Genomic DNA, 26,391 nt, shown 5'->3' with positions numbered 1-26,391 from the left:
ACTGAGACAAAACAGCTACAAACAATAATATCAAGTGTATAAATGTGTTATGATCATTCCGATTTTGTAATGAGGAGAGGATGCAATTCATTTTGAAAGACAACATCAAACCACTGACAGACTTTCTGTCAGTCAGACTAATAGCAATAAGACTGCCTGACATACAGCCGTCATGTGTGTGTGTGTGACGTGACTGCTGTCTGTCCTTCCCTCATGCTTCACATGTAGCTGCTCGCCTGCATGTTGTAAAGTCTGAGTTTCTACTCCAGTCGTCGTATTTCATACATGCCTGTCTCTCTTCTGTCTGTCCCGCTCAGAAGAATAGAGGGGGACTGTTATGCAATGCCAGCGGATGGACATGTCAACATGCCCGGATGGATTGTGGAGTTTCCTCCCTGTGTGACCTCCCTTTGAAGGTCTGGCTGGCTGCATGCAGTCAAACCTGCCATAGTAAAATCAAGCCCTAAAACTCAGGTCATGCTCAGCAGCAGCACCATGTTGAGCTGAAATAACCAAGTCCTCCTGCAGGGGGAAAGACACGCTTCATACTACTACTATGTATCAGTGCAGGTTTCTCCACTGTCAATAACTTTTGATTCCAATTATTTGAGAATGAAGCCATACTGATTAAATCCATCTCATCCAATAAAGGCTTAGATCATTTTGTTTGTCGGCTTCAGCTTCTTTTTGCAAAAAAATTATATTTCACTTGTATTTCTTTTTTTGTTGTTGATCTTATCACATCTAGAATTTGGGAGGGGGGGAATCTCCATTACCCTTTAAGACTGATACTGGTCTGATATTATTCCACATGAGTACTGAGCATCTATAGTTTATGACATCATGCAGTTGTTGATTTTAATATAGGATCAATGTGTCGTCGCGTCAATCTCAGTATTCATTAAAAGCCTTTTCCGCTTTTACATTGACCTCACTGTGAAAACACGAGAGTGCCACAAAACTGTGTGACGTCTGTGTGAATAAACTCAGCAGCAGGTCATCCAGGTGTGATGATGTGACAGCGGAAAAATGCCTAAGATTAGCCCTTGGAGATTTGCTTCTTTTTTTTGTATCTCACACTCAATCATGTCATACAACTGCTGACTGGTAAGATTGACAGGTTTGGTGAGGAGGGTAAGCAGTGCACACTCACTTTATATATAGCCTATATATATAGCCTATATATATATATATTTAAGAATTAACTGCAGAAGCCAGCACATGCCCTGCACTCTATGACAGTGCGTTACTAAGGAGATAAGGCACCTGACCTGAGAGGCTATGTCTAAGTGATTTTACAACAGCATTGTTGTTGTTTTTGTTGTTTTTACCAATTTATTGTGTAAAAAGAAAAACATAACTCGGATTTGATGTTTTGATGTGTGATGATGATAAATAATATTTAGGCTCAATGTTATTTTTCTGCCATGTAATAACAGTCTGCAGAATTTTTACGTGTCAAAAGCAGGTAAACACAGGTGTAACACAGTAATGATAGTTACATTCCATAGGGGTTATCTTATAGTGCCATGGTGGCCCTTGTAGTGTGCATGCTGGCTCATTGGAATGGCAGTGGAACGCCTATATGGAATGGAACCATCATTAATGTTATTACCGGTAGTTACACCTGTGTTTACCTGCTATGTATCTATCATGACACATCAAAAGGGCAGCTGTGAAAATGGTCTATTAAAGCAATTAGTCGTTTGCAGTGATTTTAGCTTGGTTTTACTAACGTTACAGTCTTACCAAGCAATATAAATTAGTTCGCAGACTTGCAAAACAACGTGGTTGATTGATTTTCTTAGCTAGGCTAATGGTAGCACTTTAAAAAGTGTGCTGCGGTCACAGGCGTGCGTGTATCTGCCTGCTATTAAACGGTACTGACACAAACACCACAACACAGTACAGCAACAAAGCGGACAGGTGAGGTCTTACCTGGCTGTTTGGTGGGTCAAGGCTAGTCCTTCAGAGACTCTCCGCCGGCACATAGCATTCCAGAGGTGGGATGTCAGTCACCACGCACCAGTTCCGCTAAACTCTGAAGCATCAGCTCCTATCTTCAGCTGAACTCCAGGCAGGCAGGCAGGCAGGCAGGCAGTCAGTCAGTCAGTCAGTCAGTCAGCGTGAAACCTGAGATCTCTCCCAGACAAGGCCCTCCTGCCGCTCCGGCATGGGCGTGGCACTACAGCGCCCTCACTGATAGTGGCTACTAGTATTAATAACTCATCACTTGCTGTAGCAGTCATGTAGTGCTAAATGACAGTTAAAAAAAGTGAAACATATTATTCCTATAGAAGAGTATTCCTATATGGACTTATACTATAGTGAGTTTATAGTAAGCTTATCAATGTAGTACCTTTTATAGTTCCCATAAGAATAATGTAATAATATAGTAAGAGAATAAGGCATTTTATATAATCTACATTGCTGTAAAAAAAAATATATATATATCTTAATAGTCTATTCTCAAAGTGGAGTCCAGGGATGCCCAGGGGTCCTTGAGTGGGTTCCAGGGGTTCCCCAGCAAAAAGGGGAATAATTTATTTTCACTCTAATTGCATCCAAGTAGGCTAAGTAACACAATGACAGAATGTAGAGTATTTTGGTCATGAGTTCCATACACTTTCTCTAATAAAACATCTAAAAGCTAAAATCTTGTCAGATTGGGGGCCCTGGGGCAAAATCGTATGAAATGGGGGTCCATGGTCTTGGGTGTGAAAAAGTTTGAGAACCACTGCAATAGGGATACTATGATATAGGCTTATATCCATAGGGTTGTCTTTTCATACTTCTTTAAAGCCATCATCCATCAAACTGCTACATTACTTGGCTGAAAACTGCAGGGTGGGACATGTGCCAACACATTAAAGAAACTGAGTTGATATTCAACACTCATCATCAAGGGATGAAAGCAATGACCTGGAGAGAATGTTGCTTTATCTCATGCTCATATTTTCTTAGTGAAGATTGCATTAATCTGCCCTGACATAATATGCAAACAGCTGTGCTGGAACACACAAGAAGTTACATGTAATTGTACTACAGTAAAGGGATTACAAAATCATGATTCAGAAGCTTTGCTTCTAGAATAGATCTTTTGTCTGCATATTCTCTGGATTTTGCAGGATCGTAAACTCAAAAGTGAATTTATTTTCAAAGCAACCTCTTCAACCGTGAATCTATAGACTGTCACACTCGCTGCCAGAACTCATGAGACATGTGCTCCCTCCAGGGACGATAATCAACAGTTTACATACTAAATAAACTCAATTAGGACGATGAAAGCTCCTGCTATACTAGCATGTCCTCCTGACTGCTAAGGGCTAAATGTAATGGTTAGCCAAGAGTGCAATGAAATGTAATCGAGTTAATATGGCAGCGCGAGAGAAGAGCACATGACACGTCGAAGTATCACTATGCATGTTATGCGACTCCAGGAGTGTATGGATTCATCGAACCTCTGCACAGACAAAAATGATTTCTTCTCTTTCACTTAATTTATTATTCATATTGCAAAAAAAATGCTGCTTTATATTCACAAACATCTTTTCTTGAATGGCTTTTAACTCAGTAGCATAACCAACGATTCAACACAATTCATTGCTTTTAAAAATAACACTTTTAAATGAATGCTCACCTTGAGCACAAGTGGTCCACTGCTCTCAAGTAAACAAGGCACTTTAGTCAGTTTACATCAGATAACGAGCCACATGGTTGGATCATTCATTTTCAATTCAATCAATTTGGTAGAAATCCTTTGTACTGTGAAAAGCAAGACTCCTTCCCTGAAGCGTCACAAATAGGGATGTACAGTAATGATATCACGATATCAAGCAACCGCGGTTATCGGTTAACGGTACGTTAGCATTCCCTGTAATACCTTGCACACGATATGTCGCCCAATATGCACGGTTCTGCACGCCACTATGATTAGTTTTAGTTCAATATATCATTATTTTTCTTCAAAGGAAAATACTTGTTTGTTAACGGCGATATTTTGGTAGATACCATGCCGTATTGTGAAATGTCATGTCGTTACATCCCTAGTCACAACATTAGGACAGAAACCATAAAAGCACACACCCTGAATTTATATCATCTTGCTCTGGTCCCGAAAGGGGGACAGAATGTAGGGAAACAGTGGATGGATAAATACAGGAGGCGGTAATGCAACATAAAGGATGCCAACTGCCGTAAAACACCACAGAAGAAGAAGAATCATCTTGCTCTGAGCTTTAGACTCAGGAGGATTTAGTAGCAATCCAGGTGAACTTTTCAGAAAGAAATCATGTCCTCTGAAGTTAATTTAACACTGCTCATACTATGCATTAAAAACATACCGTGAAATTTGAAACGTTACGTTTCCTTCACCAGACACTCATCACACTGTGGGAAAACACCTTGGAATTAATTTGCCTTTCAGTTTCCTGCTAGCTTAAGGCTAGGTGTGCCCCTTTGGTTTCAACGAACGGCAACAATCCAAACTAATACAGGGCAAAAATATTTTGATAAAATGCGTCTTGGCAAATAAAAATGACCCACTCCAATTCAACATGTCAAGGTACCCCCGTCAATACCTTAACACTATTCCTCTTTCAATACATCATACTTTGTGGACACGTCACACATGTTGCTAGTTTTTGAAGGTCGCCTGAGGCAACAGATCATAACTTGTGTCACGTTCAAAGCCTCTACGGTTGCTGCACAGCTGGTGAAGACGCCCGGGGGGGAAGGGGGGGGGCTCACAGAACACCCAGACTGAAGGAAAGGAGCTGAAGAAGTCTTTGGAAGCCCTGAGGTGCTTCCTGTCCCTGCAGTCTTTCTTTGACTTCCCTCTTGAAACCGTCGGAAGGAAGAGAAGGCAAACGTTCAAATACTGCGAAAACAAACTGACACTAAAGTGCGTTGGTCGCCGTCGCGTGACGTCAATGAAGAGTGATTTCTTGTTCTTCGTCTTCGTCAGCAGCTGAATCCTCGTGTTCGTTCTGCCGCAGCAATGGCAGCTCCAGATCTGGACTCTTACTGCTTAGCTGCCTTAAAGAAGGGCCTTTATCTGATGGGGGGGAAATGATATTGCTGAAGTTACAATGTATAGTATAGTATAGTACAGTACAGTACAGTACAGTACATTACAGTGCAGTGCAGTGCAGAACAGTACAGTACAGTATAGTATAGAATTACTGTAGTATACTACTGTATATTGTGCATCAAAGTATTGATATACAGTATGAATATATGCATTGCCGTGTACTCGTATTTAATTGAGCCAATTAGTACACAGTATGTATTGCATCTTGTGAATTAGTTTTTACTTTTTTTCTTCACTGTTTGCCCGGACAATTGTATAATACTGTGATCAAAACCTCTACACATCATCTTGGCTGATTATTTGATTGACTCTTTTGATCTTTTTTCTTACACGTACATAAATAATCCCAAACTAAAACCTGCACAGACGGACCCTTACTTTTGGAGTAGTAGGTCTTGAGCCCCACATGCAGAGAGATGCCGGCCAGACACACGGCGAAACCCAGCCAGTTGAGAGAGCTCAACTTGTCTCCCAGCAGACGCTGTGCCAGCACCAGAGTACACACCTCCTACGAGAGCAGCAGAATGACAGGAGACACGGTGAGAGGAGGATATAATTAGAGCGAGTTGGAAAAGGCACATGTACTTTAGGAGACAGAGGCGGGGACGTCATCCTGACCTTTAAGATGCCTGCTATGGACAAAGTGAGGCTGGAGGTCCGGGAGACGAGCAGGAACTCGGAGAAGCCCAGACCGAAGGCCAGCCCCCCGCCGGCACTCAGTGTCAAGAGCGAGTGCAGCAGAGGGGGGAGCTCGGTCACACGGAACAGCTTCTCGGACGTGCTGAGGCTCACCGCTGCAGACAGACAGACAGACAGACAGACAGACAGAGGGGCGAGGATGGGGACAGAGATATGAAAACAATGAGGAAATACTGTATTCACAGCTGCTTGTCACAAAGGCATGTTGGCTATCTGATATTAACAGTAAGCAATGACAATGTAGGGAAAAAAAGACCATAATTAGGGGTTACAGAGTTTTGTTGACTGCAGCGATGAGCTGAACAGAAGAAGAGAACGAGGCTGCAGCCAAAGTCAACGCCTCACCTTCGTTAAAAAGGAAGAGGGGAAAGAGGCACAGGAACATGAGCGGCTGCAGGTGGTACATGGTGTCCACTGGGTTCTGGAGGCCTGAAGGAGGTGCAAGAGATGAAAAACGAGGTTCAACCGGAGAGAAGAGAGAAGTAACAGTGAAAACACGGAGAAGTCGTGTCATAATCAATAATCAATCCAACCTCTTGGGGCAGCATTACATGCCAAACTTATAGACCCTTTTACAGCCGACGTCACGGGGGTAGTATGCACAACTCCCGCGGAACTCAAGCCGAAACGAGGGATATCCCCGGAATACAGGAAAAAGATGTCTTGTGCCGTATGCGTATAGACGTCATATCCCACTAGGAATATATGACGATGTCCGGCACTGCGAATTTGGCGATGCATTGGCTCCTAGACCCATCCTGACAGTGAGTACGGGTCAAGAAACCTCCCCCCTATTGAAAGAGTTGGCTTATTTGTGTAAGGTAACCGGTCTGTTGCTGGCGAAGCTTTAAAATACGTGGAGGAGGCGTCGGGATCTTCCATATTTAGTTGTAACTTTTTGCAACGAATTCGACTCCGCCCACGAAATACGTCTCGCTGTTTACGAAATGTAAAAGGGTCTATATTGCATTAAACAAAATGTCACGAAGCTCTCTACTGTCGTGTCCATACACTGCATTACATTTGAATAATGTGTGTGAACAGATGACTGCTATGAGTCAAGTGCTGACTCGGGCTACTCAGAGGCAAATGGCCCGTTAGTTCACACAGTGTTTGCTTGATCCCTACATTACTACCAACTGACATTAATTTGTCGGGCCAATTAAGCGATTCCTCTACCCGAGAATCAGCTAAATGTTGTTTATTGAAGGCCACTATTTATATCAGGGACACGAAAATGCATGACAGCTGTATGAAATTATCAGTATGAAAGGAGCCAGTTGACTAGCAAATTAATCCAGGATGATGGGAATACCAACCCAGCTCCGTGTTTTGCATATGTCAATTGAGTTCTTCACTGTCACGGAGGCCGTACGTACTGTGCAAACATGACAAGCTAGCAGTGACTCACGACTGACCCAGCTCCGCTTTCTGCATGAGGACCTGAGTGAGGGTCCAGCGGATCCCCCCTATGAAGGAGGCCATCAGCACCATGATGAAGCCCTCCATGTTGAACTGGGTCGACTTCAACGTAAACATGAACAGACCGCTGGAGATCAGCAGGACCACCAGGATCAGGAACGGGTTCTGCCCCAGAGGGAGAGAGAGACACAGTGAAAGACGACATGAAGAAAATGTATGACTTTAGGTTTTCCTCTTTATAAACTAACCTCAGTGCACATACAGTACAGTGTCAAAGTGGTTCTGTTTGGAGTTGCGTTAAAATGCATTTAACGACGGGCTACGCAGCTGTGCTATGATGTAATTTGACATGCTTGATCTATGTTAACTATGACAGTTATGATTGGGGTTAAAAAAAATACATTTCCATATGTGTGACTGATATTTGTGACATCTGTCTTGGGAACAGTGTCACTGTCCATGTAATCAGATTGTTGTTTTTAATGAATAGGATACCAGAATAGAGAATTGTTACCTTCTGTAATGGTGCTATACAGCACCACCATGTGGCCATGGCTCTAACTCTCACTCTAGACAAGAGAGCACATACAGTACATGCTACTGCAAGCAAAGCTCTGTATGTTTGGGATACATTCGCTTTTCAAGAAAAAGGCAGCCAATTCTCTCTACTTCTATGGAGTCAGTTAGAACATTTTCAACATTATCACCCAAATCGACCAACTGTATTCAGTTGAAGGTTTGCAGTTACTGAGGTAATTTCTTAAGACCACAGACTGAACACTAATTTCTTCTGTTTGCGCTAAGATTTTTTGAAGTCTCAGAGAGTGCTTCCACCATGACTTGTAAGATTACTTGAAGCATTTTATTATGAGCTAAAGAATCTGTGGTTGGTTTCGCTGAGGACCTTTGCTTTTCTGAGTGTACGCACAGATGGTGGCCATTAATAACACTTGTTACGATCTATGCGTCTTCTCGGTACATATTCAAAACAAACCTGTTTGCAGCTTCAGTCTAATATGGACAGTGAATAGAGTGTAGGCAAAAAGCATGCTGGGGACTGTGGATTTCTTTTTCCAAGTTGAAACAAACGGTCGCTCACCGGCTCCTCTAGTTTGAAGACCAGGGAGAAGAAAAGGATGAAAAGCACGGCTGAAGACTTGGTCATGGTGTACCTTGAGTAACACACAAGAATATTTGTAAGCAAAAAAATAACTAAAATAAAAGATTGTCCACACAAAACAAAAACAATTGCAATGCGGACAAGCATTCTCGCTTATTATAGCTGCAAACCTAAAGCTGCTACTCACGGGTACAGTTATAGATGTATAAGCGCAAACTTACAGGCTGACTGTGATGAAGAGGAAGCTCCAGTTGGAAAGTCCAATGTCCAGAGCTGTTGCCAGAGCTGGAGGAGAGGAACAGAGTTAGGGACTCGCCAAAAGACGCCATCATGAGTCCAACATCTTGCAAAAAAGATATTGTTAGATCACTTTTTTATTCTTATTCTTATTTTGGGGGGCATTCTTGCCTTTATTGTATGGGACAGTAGGTTGTGGGGAGAGAGAGGGGATGACATGTGTCAAAGGACCACGGGTCGGATTCGAACCCGGGTCGGGTACACAAAGGTCTGAGCCTTAATGGTATGCACTCTACCAGGAGAGCCACTGGGACGCCCCGGTCACTATGTTTATAAAGGAGTAGCATTATATATTGTGAGTATTGTGATTTTGTGAATGAGACAGTAATGTATGAAAAGTGAACACGAGAGGTTTCCCCATAATTCACATATAACTGATTAAAGGATCTACGAGCAACTTTTTCGATTGTTATTAAACAGTATAATTACAATATTGATGCATCACATCTTACCTATAATAGTAGCTGAGACCAAAGCCGTGTGAATCGGAGATTGCTCCCTTAGATGATTATTAAGTCTGTGTCTGTCTCCTTACCGCCGGACCGGATAAACGCGGAAGTGAAACCCGGAAGTGAAACGCAGCTGCCTGCCTTCACCCGTTCGCGCTGCCTAGCAACATAGCATAAACAATGTGAACGCCACGCATACTCTCGCGAACATCTCTCGTTATATTCTAACAGGTTTTTTGGAAGTTATTTTGTGGTTATGGCCGAAGTGGCTGCTGCAAACCGTTTCATTTCACTTCCTGATCTGCCCTGGCCACAGACAGACTAACACTGGCCGATTCACTCGGGCTTCAAGCGAGACTACTCTGCGTTGGTCTCGTCGACTATTAGAGGTAAGATGTGATGCATTGATATTAAATTTATACTGTTTAATAACAATCGAAAAAGTTGCTCGTAGCTGCAACAAATAGTATACCACAACTTGAAATGGGACATTTGAATATGAAGATAGACAGTATATTCGGCAGACTTCTGTCCACGACTGATTAAGGACAAAATAAATCAGCCATAGTACATAAAGAAAACATGCTTAATAAGGGTTATAGTGTGTACTGTAGTACATGTATTAGACTCTCTCAATCACAACCACGTGTGTTGTCAGGTCACTATCAATATGGACTTTAGCCAATGCAGTCTTCACCAAAAGATTAGTCAATAGTCAATCAGTGAGCGTGATAAGATCTGACTCTCAATCCACACAGTCCTGCTGTCTGTGAACACTTTGTGCCCCTTTTTCAACAGACAACACACACGACACTGACATGAGCGCCATACAGCTTTAGTAGATAGTAGTAGATAGCTCCTCACTGAAGAAACAGTAGATGGGACGTGTGCTTTGCTTTGCAACACTGGCATTGGCATCAAAAACACACAGTCAAGCAGGCATTCTTGGATGCACGCACCCAAACACATCACACATAAAGACAGTTTCATAGCCCACCAAAACCTCACCTGTGGGAGCCACCTTACGGAGGTAGTCTTTCCAGCTGAGGACGATGCGGGCTTTCCCTGTCCAGCACTGCATGGCCTGCCGTGTCAGAGTCGACAGGCAGAAGATGATGGTGAGGTGGACCAACGTCATGAAGAGGGGGTAGTGGAAGTCCTGAGAGAGAGAGAGAGAGAGAGAGAGAGAGAGAGAGAGAGAGAGAGAGAGAGGGAGAGAGGGAGAGAGACCCAGGATGGTCTTGTGGTTAGTTAGGTTGTCCCCCTGCTCAAGGGTTCAATCTCCTGTGAAGCCATACAAATACAACTGGCATTCCACGGTGGAATGCCAGTTGTATTTGTATTTGCTGTATCGGCCAAGTGGCCAACGCGTCTATATAGGCAAACACTAATGTTGCTGGACAGTCAGAGCAAGAAGATAGGAACTCCACCACTTACCTTCATCAGCCATTTGTTATAGAAGGTGATGCCTATGGAGAAGACATAGTAGAAGAGAACTAAACCAACGGTGCGAAGTGCCCGGCAAAGGAACTGGACAGGGCACGCCATACTACTAGGGCTGCCTGGGTCAGCTGTCCGTAAAGACAGTTACTCCAAACCGCATCTACACACGTCGATGGCACCCATAGCTGACGGGCTTTAAGAGACAAGAGGAAGGGGGAGAGGAGGTAGGAGTTAGTTAGTTTGTTTACAGTAATGTTACAGCCAGGTTAACAGGTTGCACAAGCAGAGTATTTGTTCAGAGTTGTAGCTATGCCTGCTGGGTTCCATGTCGCTGTTCCGGGTGGGGACACCGCCTGCTGTAGCAAAGTTAACGGTATGCATTAGCTTCATAATGTTCACGTTAGCTCACGTGACAACTACTTGTTAGCTAGCGGTAATCAACAGATATTCAGCTACCTGTCGCCCACAGTTAACCGACATGACCTTAATCTTGGCACTAAATTATTTGTCAGGGTTTGGCTTAGCTATGCGCTTACCTTGCTAATTAGAGAGCCAGGTCCAGTTGTTTTCTCGGTTAAAGAAGATACCCTATATTAAGTAGCTTGCACTACCGAGGTAGCGTTAGTAGTCGGGTAGGCTACTGTAATGGTTATTATCGGTTAATTTTAGACGAACATAAAGAAACAGCTGTAGACAACGCGCCGCCACGTTCATCTTCCAACATCATCAGCCCCCTTTCCGCTACGTGGTGGTGACACTTCCCTGCCCTGATACGTGCCGTTCAATCGACCAAACTCCATTCAAAAATCTGTCGATTTCATGTGGTATTGCTTATCGCAAAAAATACACGCCATATGAAATAAGACTCAAACAGTTCCTACTTTTATAGGAGCAACTCCTCAAATCGGCATACATATATAATCCACCAAGCAATACATAAATTCAATAAATATTTATTGTTTCAGTGAGCACTCTACCGCCCTCATGGGGCGTTTCACTGCGGTGAAGCCAGCCTACTCACGCTGTTGCCTCGTCAAGCCAGCCGCTCCTACATTTCAAGGGCGCCCTTATTGCAGACCTTACGGTAAATACACCGCGCGTTGACCAACTTCAGGGTTTCAAAATAAAATGTCAGGTTTTTGAAAGGCAATAACAGAGATGTGTCGAATTGTCGATGATTTTACCAGCCAGCCAGTGTATTATACACTGATTTTGAGTCATTAGGTCACATGACCTGGAAGGTATTCAGCCGTAAATGCTTATTTTTCGATAAAGAAAATAATATGAAATATATGGAGTATTAAACTCCAATAAAAATAGGTGTGTCCTAACCAGGCTGTGCAGTAATGCCATTCTACAATGATTTCGAGTCATTAGGTCATATGACCTGGGAGTTATTGAGCCGAAAAGCCACATTTTTCCATAAAAAAATGAATTATGAAATTTGGGGAGTATTAAACTCCAATAAAAGAAGGTGTGTCCTAACCAGGCAGTGTAGTAATGTCATTCTACATTGACTTTGAGTCATTAGGTCATATGACCTGGGAGTTATTGAGCCGAAAAGCCACATTTTTCCATAAAAAAATGAATTATGAAATTTGGGGAGTATTAAACTCCAATAAAAAAAGGTGTGTCCTAACCAGGCAGTGTAGTAATGTCATTCTACATTGACTTTGAGTCATTAGCTCATATGACCTGGGAGTTATTGAGCCGAAAAGCCACATTTTTCAGAAAATGCATGTTTCCATAAATAAATTAATCATGAAATATGGGGAGTATTACACTCCAATAAAAAAAGGTGTGTCCTAACCAGGCAGTCTAGTAATATGATTCTACATTGATTTTGAGTCATTCGGTCACATGACCTGGGAGTTATTGAGCCGAAAAGGCGAATTTTTCAGAAAATGCATGTTTCCATAAAGAAATTAATCATGAAATATGGGGAGTATTAAACTCCAATAAAAAAAGGTGTGTCCTAACCAGGCAGTCTAGTAATATGATTCTACATTGATTTTGAGTCATTCAGTCATATGACCTGGGAGTTATTGAGCCGAAAAGCCACATTTTTCCATAAAAAAATGAATTATGAAATTTGGGAAGTATTAAACTCCAATAAAAGAAGGTGTGTCCTAACCAGGCAGTGTAGTAATGTCATTCTACATTGACTTTGAGTCATTAGCTCATATGACCTGGGAGTTATTGAGCCGAAAAGCCACATTTTTCCATAAAAAAATGAATTATGAAATTTGGGAAGTATTAAACTCCAATAAAAGAAGGTGTGTCCTAACCAGGCAGTGTAGTAATGTCATTCTACATTGACTTTGAGTCATTCGGTCATATGACCTGGGAGTTATTGAGCCGAAAAGCCACATTTTTCCATAAAAAAATGAATTATGAAATTTGGGGAGTATTAAACTCCAATAAAAGAAGGTGTGTCCTAACCAGGCAGTGTAGTAATGTCATTCTACATTGACTTTGAGTCATTAGGTCATATGACCTGGGAGTTATTGACCCGAAAAGCCACATTTTTCCATAAAAAAATGAATTATGAAATTTGGGGAGTATTAAACTCCAATAAAAGAAGGTGTGTCCTAACCAGGCAGTGTAGTAATGTCATTCTACATTGACTTTGAGTCATTAGCTCATATGACCTGGGAGTTATTGAGCCGAAAAGCCACATTTTTCCATAAAAAAATGAATTATGAAATTTGGGGAGTATTAAACTCCAATAAAAGAAGGTGTGTCCTAACCAGGCAGTGTAGTAATGTCATTCTACATTGACTTTGAGTCATTAGCTCATATGACCTGGGAGTTATTGAGCCGAAAAGCCACATTTTTCAGAAAATGCATGTTTCCATAAAGAAATTAATCATGAAATATGGGGAGTATTACACTCCAATAAAAAAAGGTGTGTCCTAACCAGGCAGTCTAGTAATATGATTCTACATTGACTTTGAGTCATTCGGTCATATGACCTGGGAGTTATTGAGCCGAAAAGCCACATTTTTCCATAAAAAAATGAATTATGAAATTTGGGGAGTATTAAACTCCAATAAAAGAAGGTGTGTCCTAACCAGGCAGTGTAGTAATGTCATTCTACATTGACTTTGAGTCATTAGGTCATATGACCTGGGAGTTATTGAGCCAAAAAGGCTCACTTCTCTGAAAATGCGTATTTTTCCATAAAAAATATAATATGAGGAGTATTAACTATTTTCTTAGAAGGGAAGGCAGAAGATTCTAGGGCTGATATCTCCAAAACCCATACAACTATTGACAGGGAAAATAAATTAACATCACACCAGCTCATTTTATGTGCTACTTTACATTTTCAGTTAGCATACACTTTAATAGATTTAATAGATGCATGGACACATTTCACTGGTGACTTCTAGCCTACATTTTATAATTCATCTTGACCATCTTGAAACAGCTCACAACGCTAGGATAAGTGTAGGATAATGTGGTAATCAAAACATACAGAAGTGCGTATGCCCTGCTTTATTGTCATAACAATCAACTTCTTTAATAATAACTGCATTCATAGTTATACAGATCATCTCTCAGTCACAGGTCAAAATAACCTCATGTCTCATCACATTGCCCTGTGTACAGCGCCATTTTAGAATAACAAATGTAATCTCTGATCTGGGCACTATCGTAACAGAATAACAAAATGTAATCTCTGTTCAACTGAATCACTATAAACGTGTAGGACTGGCTGGTCCTTTTCATGTAAGCCTGTATGTCCACCCGTGGTATGTACAGGAGTGCATCTCCTTGGCCAGGATCTCTGTTTCAACTGAATATATATCATATCACAAAACTTCTTTTGACTCCGGCTCCCTTTCACTCAAGACTTCCATTTTTGAGTGTTTTGCTGTTATGCTATTTGGTCTACAACAATATTTCTGCAACAACTATCAAAGAACAACCTAGATTGATATGAGATATCACTACTTCGCGGTGGTGGCCCCAAGGCTCTGGAATGCTCTCCCCCTGGTCCAGAGAGGCTCTTCCTCTGAACTCACATTCAAAAAGCAGTTAAAAACTTTCCTGTTTAGAAAAGCTTTTGCCCATTCATAGATTTTATCAACTGTTTTCTGTTTTACTTCATTTTTCTGCTCGTAATGACTGTCTTCATTTTAGCTATTTTTCTGCTATCTTAAACTTTTGCATTTTCTTAAAAATTCGCCTTTTCGGCTCAATAACTCCCAGGTCATGTGACCGAATGACTCAAAATCAATGTAGAATCATATTACTAGACTGCCTGGTTAGGACACACCTTTTTTTATTGGAGTGTAATACTCCCCATATTTCATGATTAATTTCTTTATGGAAACATGCATTTTCTGAAAAATGTGGCTTTTCGGGTCAATAACTCCCAGGTCATATGAGCTAATGACTCAAAGTCAATGTAGAATGACATTACTACACTGCCTGGTTAGGACACACCTTTTTTATTGGAGTTTAATACTCCCCAAATTTCATAATTCATTTTTTTATGGAAAAATGTGGCTTTTCGGCTCAATAACTCCCAGGTCATATGAGCTAATGACTCAAAGTCAATGTAGAATGACATTACTACACTGCCTGGTTAGGACACACCTTCTTTTATTGGAGTTTAATACTCCCCAAATTTCATAATTCATTTTTTTATGGAAAAATGTGGCTTTTCGGCTCAATAACTCCCAGGTCATATGAGCTAATGACTCAAAGTCAATGTAGAATGACATTACTACACTGCCTGGTTAGGACACACCTTCTTTTATTGGAGTTTAATACTCCCCAAATTTCATAATTCATTTTTTTATGGAAAAATGTGGCTTTTCGGCTCAATAACTCCCAGGTCATATGAGCTAATGACTCAAAGTCAATGTAGAATGACATTACTACACTGCCTGGTTAGGACACACCTTCTTTTATTGGAGTTTAATACTCCCCAAATTTCATAATTCATTTTTTTATGGAAAAATGTGGCTTTTCGGCTCAATAACTCCCAGGTCATATGAGCTAATGACTCAAGGTCAATGTAGAATGACATTACTACACTGCCTGGTTAGGACACACCTTCTTTTATTGGAGTTTAATACTCCCCAAATTTCATAATTCATTTTTTTATGGAAAAATGTGGCTTTTCGGCTCAATAACTCCCAGGTCATATGACCGAATGACTCAAAGTCAATGTAGAATCACATTACTACACTGCCTGGTTAGGACACACCTTATTTTATTGGAGTTTAATACTTCCCAAATTTCATAATTCATTTTTTTATGGAAAAATGTGGCTTTTCGGCTCAATAACTCCCAGGTCATATGACTGAATGACTCAAAATCAATGTAGAATCATATTACTAGACTGCCTGGTTAGGACACACCTTTTTTTATTGGAGTTTAATACTCCCCAAATTTCATAATTCATTTTTTTATGGAAAAATGTGGCTTTTCGGCTCAATAACTCCCAGGTCATATGAGCTAATGACTCAAAGTCAATGTAGAATGACATTACTACACTGCCTGGTTAGGACACACCTTCTTTTATTGGAGTTTAATACTCCCCAAATTTCATAATTCATTTTTTAATGGAAAAATGTGGCTTTTCGGCTCAATAACTCCCAGGTCATATGACCGAATGACTCAAAATCAATGTAGAATCATATTACTAGACTGCCTGGTTAGGACACACCTTTTTTTATTGGAGTTTAATACTCCCCATATTTCATGATTAATTTCTTTATGGAAACATGCATTTTCTGAAAAATTCGCCATTTCGGCTCAATAACTCCCAGGTCATGTGACCGAATGACTCAAAATCAATGTAGAATCATATTACTAGACTGCCTGGTTAGGACACACCTTTTTTTATTGGAGTGTAATACTCCCCAAATTTCATAATTCATTTTTTTATGGAAAAATGTGGCTTTTCGGCTCAATAACTCCCAGGTCATATGAGCTAATGACTCAAAGTCAATGTAGAATGACATTACTACACTGCCTGGTTAGGACACACCTTATTTTATTGGAGTTTAATACTTCCCAAATTTCATAATTCATTTTTTTATGGAAAAATGTGGCTTTTCGGCTCAATAACTCCCAGGTCATATGACTGAATGACTCAAAATCAATGTAGAATCATATTACTAGACTGCCTGGTTAGGACACACCTTTTTTTTATTGGAGTTTAATACTCCCCAAATTTCATAATTCATTTTTTTATGGAAAAATGTGGCTTTTCGGCTCAATAACTCCCAGGTCATATGACCGAATGACTCAAAGTCAATGTAGAATGACATTACTACACTGCCTGGTTAGGACACACCTTATTTTATTGGAGTTTAATACTTCCCAAATTTCATAATTCATTTTTTTATGGAAAAATGTGGCTTTTCGGCTCAATAACTCCCAGGTCATATGACTGAATGACTCAAAATCAATGTAGAATCATATTACTAGACTGCCTGGTTAGGACACACCTTTTTTTATTGGAGTTTAATACTCCCCAAATTTCATAATTCATTTTTTTATGGAAAAATGTGGCTTTTCGGCTCAATAACTCCCAGGTCATATGAGCTAATGACTCAAAGTCAATGTAGAATGACATTACTACACTGCCTGGTTAGGACACACCTTCTTTTATTGGAGTTTAATACTCCCCAAATTTCATAATTCATTTTTTTATGGAAAAATGTGGCTTTTCGGCTCAATAACTCCCAGGTCATATGACCGAATGACTCAAAATCAATGTAGAATCATATTACTAGACTGCCTGGTTAGGACACACCTTTTTTTATTGGAGTTTAATACTCCCCATATTTCATGATTAATTTCTTTATGGAAACATGCATTTTCTGAAAAATTCGCCTTTTCGGCTCAATAACTCCCAGGTCATGTGACCGAATGACTCAAAATCAATGTAGAATCATATTACTAGACTGCCTGGTTAGGACACACCTTTTTTTATTGGAGTGTAATACTCCCCATATTTCATGATTAATTTCTTTATGGAAACATGCATTTTCTGAAAAATGTGGCTTTTCGGCTCAATAACTCCCAGGTCATATGAGCTAATGACTCAAAGTCAATGTAGAATGACATTACTACACTGCCTGGTTAGGACACACCTTTTTTTATTGGAGTTTAATACTCCCCAAATTTCATAATTCATTTTTTTATGGAAAAATGTGGCTTTTCGGCTCAATAACTCCCAGGTCATATGAGCTAATGACTCAAAGTCAATGTAGAATGACATTACTACACTGCCTGGTTAGGACACACCTTCTTTTATTGGAGTTTAATACTCCCCAAATTTCATAATTCATTTTTTTATGGAAAAATGTGGCTTTTCGGCTCAATAACTCCCAGGTCATATGAGCTAATGACTCAAAGTCAATGTAGAATGACATTACTACACTGCCTGGTTAGGACACACCTTCTTTTATTGGAGTTTAATACTCCCCAAATTTCATAATTCATTTTTTTATGGAAAAATGTGGCTTTTCGGCTCAATAACTCCCAGGTCATATGACCGAATGACTCAAAGTCAATGTAGAATCATATTACTAGACTGCCTGGTTAGGACACACCTTTTTTTATTGGAGTGTAATACTCCCCATATTTCATGATTAATTTCTTTATGGAAACATGCATTTTCTGAAAAATTTGGCTTTTCGGCTCAATAACTCCCAGGTCATATGAGCTAATGACTCAAAGTCAATGTAGAATGACATTACTACACTGCCTGGTTAGGACACACCTTTTTTTATTGGAGTTTAATACTCCCCAAATTTCATAATTCATTTTTTTATGGAAAAATGTGGCTTTTCGGCTCAATAACTCCCAGGTCATATGACCTAATGACTCGAAATCAATGTAGAATGGCATTACTGCACAGCCTGGTTAGGACACACCTATTTTTATTGGAGTTTAATACTCCATATATTTCATATTATTTTCTTTATCGAAAAATAAGCATTTACGGCTGAATACCTTCCAGGTCATGTGACCTAATGACTCAAAATCAGTGTAGAATACACTGGCTGGCTGGTAAAATCATCGACAATTCGACACATCTCTGTTATTGCCTTTCAAAAACCTGACATTTTATTTTGAAACCCTGAAGTTGGTCAACGCGCGGTGTATTTACCGTAAGGTCTGCAATAAGGGCGCCCTTGAAATGTAGGAGCGGCTGGCTTGACGAGGCAACAGCGTGAGTAGGCTGGCTTCACCGCAGTGGCGTTTCGATGGTAGAATACTATTTTTTAATACAAAAATGTGCTACTTGGTAGATGATATGCAGGCCGAATACACTTTGATGCTATATGATAATATGATGTCATTTGTATGCGAAGAAAGTATGAAAGTAAAAAAAAAAAACTTTATTGTGGCGTAATATTGTACTGTCCATGGGCGTAATTCAATAGAAAAACAACCAACGAGGGGCGCTATTTCCAATTGCTTTTTTTTCATAGTCGGCCACGTCGACAGTCGAGACTCGAGGTGGCGGTAATGCACAAAAAGCTGTTTGCCAACCGCCATAAAACAAAAGAAGAAGTCGAGACTCGAGAAAGAAACGAAGAAGAAAGCCGGAAGTCAACAGAACGGAGCAGACTGTTAGCTAGATTGTTGTGATCCACATCGGCGCTTGAAGGTAATTTCTTTGGATTAATCATGTTTATTTGAACAATTTATAATCTAGAAAGGTACCGCGTGGTAGTGATTCATTTATGTATCTACTTATGCGCCATCTGTATGCTTTTCAGCAGAATGGCGGACGAGGAGGACGAGACTGGTTTCGACGAGGAGATGGAAGACTCCGGCGGGGTGGATGTGCAGGGCCACGGGAAGAGAAAGAGGCTTTTCTCCAAGGAGCTCCGGTGTATGATGTACGGATTTGGAGACGACCAAAACCCCTATACGGAGTCCGTGGATATTCTGGAGGACCTAGTGATCGAGTTTATCACCGAAATGACCCACAAAGCGATGTCCATCGGGCGCCATGGTCGCGTCCAGGTGGAGGACATCGTTTTCCTCATCCGCAAAGATCCGAGGAAGTTCGCCAGAGTCAAAGACCTGCTGACCATGAACGAGGAGCTGAAGAGAGCCCGCAAAGCTTTCGACGAAGCTAATTATGGCTCCTAAACCTACACACACACACACACACACACACACACACACACACACACACACAAGGTGACCCAATTGTGCTCAATTCTTGTTTAACACACACAATGCAGTATGTATGTATGTTTTGATTTGAAGACTGAGTTATGTACAAACCTCATTCATGGGCTTTTGTTCAGACCTGAGTTGCTGTCCAACCGTGTTTGTTTATTTTGCAAAGTACAGGCCACTGATCTGCACAGTGACATTTTATTTACATTGTTTTATATAGCCTATCATTGTATGTAATCATGGACAATGACAGTTATACACGGAATACCTGATACAATTTTTGATCTTTGAATAAAGACCCTGACACATTATTTCAATGATTTGCTCAGTCATGAATTTGTGTTTGAGATGCTGCCAGAATTCCCAGGTTAGACTGCATCCAAATTGTGGAAACAGACATTTTTGGCTCAGTTGAAGCCTCCAGATGAATTACAATCTGTTTGGAAGAAAAGCCAACACACTTAAAACACTTGCATAGATGTCTACCTCAACTATGAATGCACATCAGGTGTGGTTGTGTACAGTGCTTTGATAATGACATTTGAAATCCAACAGGCATGCAGCATTGCTTAGCACATCCTGAATGGTCACTGCATTATTCCAGTCATGACTTTCTGACACTTTCAAAACCGTGTATCGGTCGATAGAATAAAGACAAAGATGCCTGTGGGTCAAACAAAATGGAAAAAAGAATAAACAAACAGATTTTATTTATAATCCTCAAAACAAAATCTTACAGACCGTAGATATGTCAGACCAACTACAAGTGAGCATGTGTTAATTCATTTATTATCTTCCCTTCAAGCAGATTACTTGTTTTTGTACAGTGAAGTGGTTGAATTGATTGGTCTACGCAGCAGGTAACAGGCTGCCGATCTATCTAGACTACATCTAGATCAGAACTTTCCCAGCAGAGTGTACAGGTAGGGTGTCGCCGGTGACAAAGCGCCTGCTGTGCCGGCGTACCGCAAAAGGCGCGTGCGGTGACTTTCACACCGCCGCGCCTTGCCGTCCTGTCTTTGGGGTTATACAGTTTCAGCGCAGCGTCTACATTCACAAGCGAGCCGGGAGGAACGGTGATGCTGGAGCCCCGGCTGGCGACCCCCACTGGGCCGCCCTAGCTGTCTGTTGAGGATGTCTAGTAGAGTGGAGAAGAGAGGCAGTGAACCAGGTGGACAGGTGGGGGGGAGGTGAGAGTTTAGGTGGATCAGTGATGGGATGCGTTCAGCAGGAGGACATAGGGGGGAGAGGAGGAATGTCCATGAGTCTCTGTGGTTTTACTGCACGTTCTCCATCATCTTGAGGAATTCTGGAAATAAAAGACATGGGAAGGTGTTATTGACAGGGAATGTGGTGGCGACAGTGTGACACATCACATTATGTCATATTGTGGCATACTGTGGCAATAAAAGTGATTCTGATTATGATCATCATCAACACCCTATGCCAGTGGTTCTCGACGTGGGGTGCACTGGGGTCCGGCGACAACCAGGGGTTTCCAAGGGGTCCTCAGCAAATTGATGAATTGTTCAACTTCACTATTATTTCATTTACAACAAGTTAACAGAGTACGTAGAAAAATGATTGTTTTGATCATAGTTTCACTATCTCTCACTCTACCTACAACACAAGATAGTCATGGAATTCTGAGCAAAAATCACATCCAACAATAAAACTATTATCATATTTAGGTCAGAGAGACAAAATCACATCAAATGGGGGTCCACAGCTCTGATGTGGACTTAGTAAATTAGGGGTGCTTGATTATGAAAAAGGTTGCGAACCACTGGCATATCTTGCCCCATAGGAATATTATGGAATATATAGGCCTATAATACAATTATTATGAGGTATTGATGAGTAGGCTACCATATAGCCCATATAGGAATATTATGGAATAATAATAATACAATTAAGTGTAATAAGGTATTGATTAGTATAGACACAGTAATAGTCCGTGGGCTATATATGAATGTTATATGCCAGGTATATGGTATTATGGTAAGTACAATGTTACAAAAAAAATCACTATTGAGTAGGCTACCACAGTCTTTATTGGGAATACTATTGTAGTTTATCATTGGGCCAATTCCCAACTGGAACAATGAGGTTTCTCGATTGAGCAGCCTAGCCTAATCACGTTGGCCACTATCATAGTCACTCATCATCATCATCATCATCATCATCATCATCACTTACCGTCAAAGTCCAGCATGCCGTCAGAGTTTTTGTCACCGTCCTTCAGCAGCTCGTCGATCTCCTCCTCTGAGATTTGCTCGCCGGTGCTGCGGATGATGAGGGCGAACTCCTCTCTGTCGATGTAGCCGTCGGCGTTCCTGGAAGAAAGATGACGTACAAAAAAATGGCGTTGAGGGAAATCCAAACAGAATAGCCTACCAAGCATACAGAGACAACGCGGCTTGATTGAACGTACTTGTCGAACACACGGAAGCACTCTGCCAACTCTTCCTCGCTCTTGCCGGCCTGGTCCTCCTTTAGCAGCCTCACCATCATGACCAAGAACTCCTCGAAGTCAATGCTACCGCTACCTGAGGGTCACATCAAACACACGTGATGATTGATCAACTCGAGTCAGGCCCCGGCAAAGGCCTGTGTTCCAGGCTGTGCGTAAAGGACACACTTTACGCACAAAGTCCTGCGTTCCTTGTGCGTAAAGGACACACTTTACGCATGAATTTTCATGTTTTTTAATAGTCTCCGTTGCTCACCGTCCTCATCGACCTCCTCGATGATCTCATCCAGCTCCTCTCTGGACGGGTTTTGACCCAACATCCTCATCACGGTACCCAGCTCAGCAGTGCTGATGTCACCGCCACCGTCGGTGTCGAACATGTCGAAGGCAGCCTTGAACTCTGCACAGATCAGGATCGATATACAGTAAGTGCATGGCCACAATGAATATGGCACATTTTTTGCTTGATCAAATATGACATTGTTGGGTTCGTTATTACCCCCCACCCCAGGGACAGCCTACATTATACCTTTCTTTACACTCCATAAAATTGACAATCCCCTCTCCAACCTTCTGATGTTTGAACTTCAAACAAAGTTCAAAGATCAGAATAACTATGAATGATTGAAGAACTCAAACATCATTCATGTCCAGTATTGTTGTCATTCCTTTCCTCGATCAAATCAAAGTAAATAATTTGATTTATCATCTAACCTATATCAATAATCATTTAGATAATTCAACTTAAATTTGATATAGGGTTTGATAAGAAAGGAACAAACTTCTTATGTTGATAAACTCATTCCAATTAGTTACATTACGTTACTTGTGTACTAGTGGGGAAAGTAACGACTCCATTACTGTAACGTGTAACTGTAACGTGACCAACTTTCAAGGCCTAGGCCTTCACTCACCGGCAAGCATCTCCTCGCTCAGGTATGAGCGGGCCTCTTGTTGCGCGTCAGTCTGGAAGAAAACAGGGGCAACATTGTCACTTATGACACAGGCATCATTTATACATCATTATACTGACCACACCTAAACCCAGGAGATGTATCCTGTTTGATAGTCTGATGTGGTGAAATATACATGATAGTTCTCCATAGGAATATTATAATATATAATATTATATAGATTGTTTTGTATGCATAGGTATTCATATATGATATAAAATACCAGTAGGCCTAATATAAGTTCACTATAGCCTACATTCACTCAACACAATATCCATATTGGAATATGATATAGGGATATTATCCTGATACCAAAATTCTATAAAGTATGATAAATTAACAATTGGATACCACAGCTATAGGAACATTATAGGTATATTATAGTGATTTTGTCATTTAGGTGTTTTGCTATGTGGTAGACTAATTGCATGTGTCTCTATAGGGATCCAGTGCGGTATTTCTTCAGCCTGGTGAAAATTAGCCTGGGCTATTTCAGGCTCAACACATTAGGCTCACTCTATATGGCGAAGTGGACATCCAATGCCACGGAATCTGTTGCCTAAGCAGATTCCACACCTTGCTGACTGACTGCCGCATCAACACCGAGTCTTAGCTTCCTTCAAGGATTAAAATTAACTCCACTGGCCAGCAAACAGGCCAAACTATCAAACCCTGTAGGCTATATTATTATCAATTGTACAAATTATGCTTAAAATGATATCAAATGCTGTATTTATTCTTTTTATAAATTATTTGCGGAAAATGATGTTTCCAACTCAATCATTTCAAAGAAAGTTAACAGACACTAATTACGCATCAAGAGACAGAGCATGCTTCCCAGACAAATTTGCCAATTAATTAACCAATTAACGATCACATGCCTGTATTAGTCAAACAGTAAAGCAAAGTGTAAAACTATCACTATGGTGGTTGACTGATCATCTTGGAATAGTGCAAAGCGGTCGTTTTGTGCAATTCATTGGTCTTACCATGTTTGTGATTTAGCTTTCCCCCCTAAATATCCAAGGAAAAAAAAAGGCCAGAGGAGTGGTCAATCCGTGTACACCCCAACAGAGAGACTAGACGCAAAGTGAGGGTTCAGAGACACTTTAAACGGGACAGCCAGGACCCGCCCCCTGGCTCTCACAGGCCTCCAGATTTAGTATCTTGAACTTTTAGGGTTCTGGGGCCAAGGCAAGCCAATCACACTGTGGAGTGGAAAGCTCTTGTTTCTTCTTGAAGCTGCAGGAAGAAGGGTGTAAAACCCAGACTTTGACCACTTCCATGGTCTAGGTCAAGATATGAACTTTAAAAAAATGAATGAATGAATGAATGAATGGAGTTGTGGATTGAATATATGCAGCGATGTGTAAAGTATTACAGATGTATGCAGTATTTCAGTTCGGCTGTCATCATGGTTTGACGGCATACGTTTTGCTATATTGAGATGATCAGAGACGTTTAAACAAAATTTGCGAGTGATTGTGAAATGATTCCTAGTCAGTAATAACAAAAAAATCCCCTCTTTGAATAAAATTGCTGTATTAACACCCTATTGTCTCACAGTAGCTTTCATCGGTAGGATGATCTCTAAATTGAGGAAAAAAAGACAGAAATAAACAGCAAAACCATACACATTGGTGCTCGCCAGTGTACGCTGTTGATTTCAAGCAAAAATCAACGTAGTAATTGTGGCACTGCGCACTATGAAGGCCTTGCAGATATATAAGATACGTGGGGGAGGGGGCACCTCTCTTAAAGTGGGTTATGCTTTTTGTGATGATGGAGTTTCACTCCGGGCGTGAAACTCAAACCCAAGACAAAAAATACCGTGGGGCAGGACCCCCCTCATCCCCACCCCCTTCACACACACACACACGCACACACACACACACACACACACACACACACACACTCACACGCACACACACACACACACATACACACACACACACTTCCACCACCCCTCGGCTGTGCCGTGAATAGCAGGCCGATCCGCAGGCTGAGCGGGGACAGAGACAGGAGGAAGGGCTGTTTCGTGGCTCTAACACAGTGATTCTTAACCTTTTTCATATCCAGGACCACGATATAGTCCGCATTCGAGCCAGGACATACCCCCCATTTGATTAGATTGTATTTTTCGGACCCAAATCTAAGATGATTTCTATTCTTCAATATGATTTGATCTAGAATTCCACGACTATCTGCATTGTAGGTCGAGGGAGAACAGTGAAACGACGATCAAAACAGCCGTTCTTCTCCGTTCTCGAATTGTGTCAATTAAATAATGCTGAAGTTGACCACTGTGTCTGAATTTGCCCGTTGACCCCCTGAAACCCCCGTCGAGGACCCCCCGGTGGTCCCCGGACTGCACGTTGAAGAACGCCGCTCCGCTCTAATAAGACCAACACATCCTGATGCCGCGTCGCAGATAAACAAAACCTTGATGCTCCTTATACGGCGGTGGGGAGGTTCCCGAAGGGAGGGAGGGCCGAGGTGAGAGAGCGAGACAGGAGAGCCACAGAGGAGGAGGAGGAGGAGGAGGGAGGAGGAGGATGGGCGCTAGGATGCGAAGGAGAGCGGAGCAATGGAGAAAGGGGAGGGAGGTGGTGGTGGTGCTGGTGGGGGGGTGTACAGGCTATATACCCAGAGAGAGAGAAGTGCGTCTTCTCTAAGGAAGCGTTGTGCTCGGCTCGCTCTGACCGCACGCCTCGAGCCTCTCTGCTTTGGGCTTTGCCTCTCCGGCTGTGGGGGGGAAGGGGGGCTTTCTTCTCTGTGCTGGGGGGGACGGCGGCGACACGAAGACCCATCGTTGGTCAGAGCGACCTCTCTAGGCTGTGTGCGTGCGTGGTGGAACGACATGGGGGAGAAGCTCCGTGCGAACAACCTCTCTCAGATCATAGCCGAATAGCTCGTCCCCTCAGATAGCACACATGCCATTTCTGAAGTGTCGAGAGACACGGAGAAGCTGATGGCCTTCCGTCGCCATGGCGGCTATCCATGCAAAACAGAGGCATTGCGAAGGCCCTGCGTGTGGAGGCGGCTAGGCAGAGGCTGTGGTTGGATTAGGGGAGATGAGACTGAGAAAGTGTGTCTGGGTGTGTGTGTGTGGGTGCGCAAGGGGAGGAGCCAGTGTTGTTAGTCAAGTCTAAAATGTGTACGAGGAGCTGGCCTTGTGATCTTTGTGTCTGTTCTATATGTGTGTCATGGTCGTTTCACAGGCAGGCCAGAGGACGATTAGAAACTGAAACAGACAGCAGTGAAGGGAAGGA

The 26,391-nt window shown here is 41.6% G+C and overlaps 4 protein-coding genes across 5 annotated transcripts in view; 1 reads left to right on the top strand and 3 right to left on the bottom strand.

Moving 5' to 3' along the window:
* LOC310794919 (collagen alpha-1(XX) chain-like) overlaps window positions 1-2,067 on the bottom strand; it is a 104,225-nt gene extending 102,158 nt beyond the window's left edge. Inside the window, exon 1 of the mRNA XM_083656953.1 lies at window positions 1,939-2,067. The gene's annotated coding sequence lies outside the window, so the exon portion shown is untranslated. The remainder of the gene's footprint in view (window positions 1-1,938) is intronic.
* Window positions 2,068-3,581: 1,514 nt separating this feature from the next.
* On the bottom strand, window positions 3,582-11,170 carry LOC310794686 (solute carrier family 35 member C2-like). The gene is made up of 10 exons (XM_083656687.1): window positions 11,059-11,170; window positions 10,517-10,715; window positions 10,088-10,238; window positions 8,555-8,618; window positions 8,313-8,385; window positions 7,210-7,378; window positions 6,137-6,220; window positions 5,711-5,886; window positions 5,471-5,600; window positions 3,582-5,056 (listed from the first exon to the last, which is right to left on the bottom strand). The coding sequence occupies exons 2-10, from the start codon at window positions 10,625-10,627 to the stop codon at window positions 4,929-4,931; spliced, it is 1,086 nt and encodes a 361-aa protein (XP_083512813.1). The 5' UTR covers window positions 10,628-10,715; window positions 11,059-11,170; the 3' UTR covers window positions 3,582-4,928.
* taf13 (TATA-box binding protein associated factor 13) lies at window positions 10,772-20,007 on the top strand. 2 transcript variants are annotated; one of them, XM_083656686.1, is made up of 3 exons: window positions 10,772-10,895; window positions 18,991-19,169; window positions 19,285-20,007. In XM_083656686.1, exon 3 carries the CDS (start codon window positions 19,286-19,288, stop codon window positions 19,658-19,660), a length of 375 nt encoding a protein of 124 aa, XP_083512812.1. In that variant the 5' UTR covers window positions 10,772-10,895; window positions 18,991-19,169; window position 19,285; the 3' UTR covers window positions 19,661-20,007. The 2 variants fall into 2 exon arrangements, with proteins under 2 accessions (XP_083512812.1, XP_083512811.1); XM_083656685.1 differs by having other exon boundaries at window positions 19,282-20,007.
* Window positions 20,008-20,437: 430 nt separating this feature from the next.
* On the bottom strand, window positions 20,438-24,198 carry tnnc2.2 (troponin C2, fast skeletal type, tandem duplicate 2). The gene is made up of 6 exons (XM_083656596.1): window positions 24,109-24,198; window positions 23,081-23,132; window positions 22,423-22,566; window positions 22,128-22,242; window positions 21,893-22,029; window positions 20,438-21,002 (listed from the first exon to the last, which is right to left on the bottom strand). Exons 1-6 carry the CDS (start codon window positions 24,109-24,111, stop codon window positions 20,971-20,973), a joined length of 483 nt encoding a protein of 160 aa, XP_083512722.1. The 5' UTR covers window positions 24,112-24,198; the 3' UTR covers window positions 20,438-20,970.
* Between the last annotated feature and the right edge of the window lie 2,193 nt (window positions 24,199-26,391).

This window comes from Poromitra crassiceps, assembly GCF_964638095.1.
Source record: "Poromitra crassiceps genome assembly, chromosome: 20".
NCBI classification, from domain to species: Eukaryota; Metazoa; Chordata; class Actinopteri; order Beryciformes; family Melamphaidae; genus Poromitra; species Poromitra crassiceps.
Note: the sequence above shows the minus strand (reverse complement) of the source record. Positions and strands in the feature narration are given on the sequence as shown.

Excerpts from the sequence above, each read along its gene's own strand:
- LOC310794686 (XM_083656687.1), bottom strand. The coding sequence starts at position 10,627 with ATGGCGTGCCCTGTCCAGTTCCTTTGCCGGGCACTTCGCACCGTTGGT. Across the intron at positions 10,239-10,516 it reads ATAACAAATGGCTGATGAAG|GACTTCCACTACCCCCTCTT; the intron begins GTAAGTGGTGGA and ends TCTCTCTCTCAG. Across the intron at positions 5,601-5,710 it reads CCATAGCAGGCATCTTAAAG|GAGGTGTGTACTCTGGTGCT; the intron begins GTCAGGATGACG and ends CTGCTCTCGTAG.
- taf13 (XM_083656686.1), top strand. The coding sequence starts at position 19,286 with ATGGCGGACGAGGAGGACGAGACTGGTTTCGACGAGGAGATGGAAGAC.
- tnnc2.2 (XM_083656596.1), bottom strand. Across the intron at positions 22,243-22,422 it reads CGAGGAGGTCGATGAGGACG|GTAGCGGTAGCATTGACTTC; the intron begins GTGAGCAACGGA and ends TGTGACCCTCAG. Across the intron at positions 21,003-21,892 it reads CGGCATGCTGGACTTTGACG|AATTCCTCAAGATGATGGAG; the intron begins GTAAGTGATGAT and ends TTTTATTTCCAG.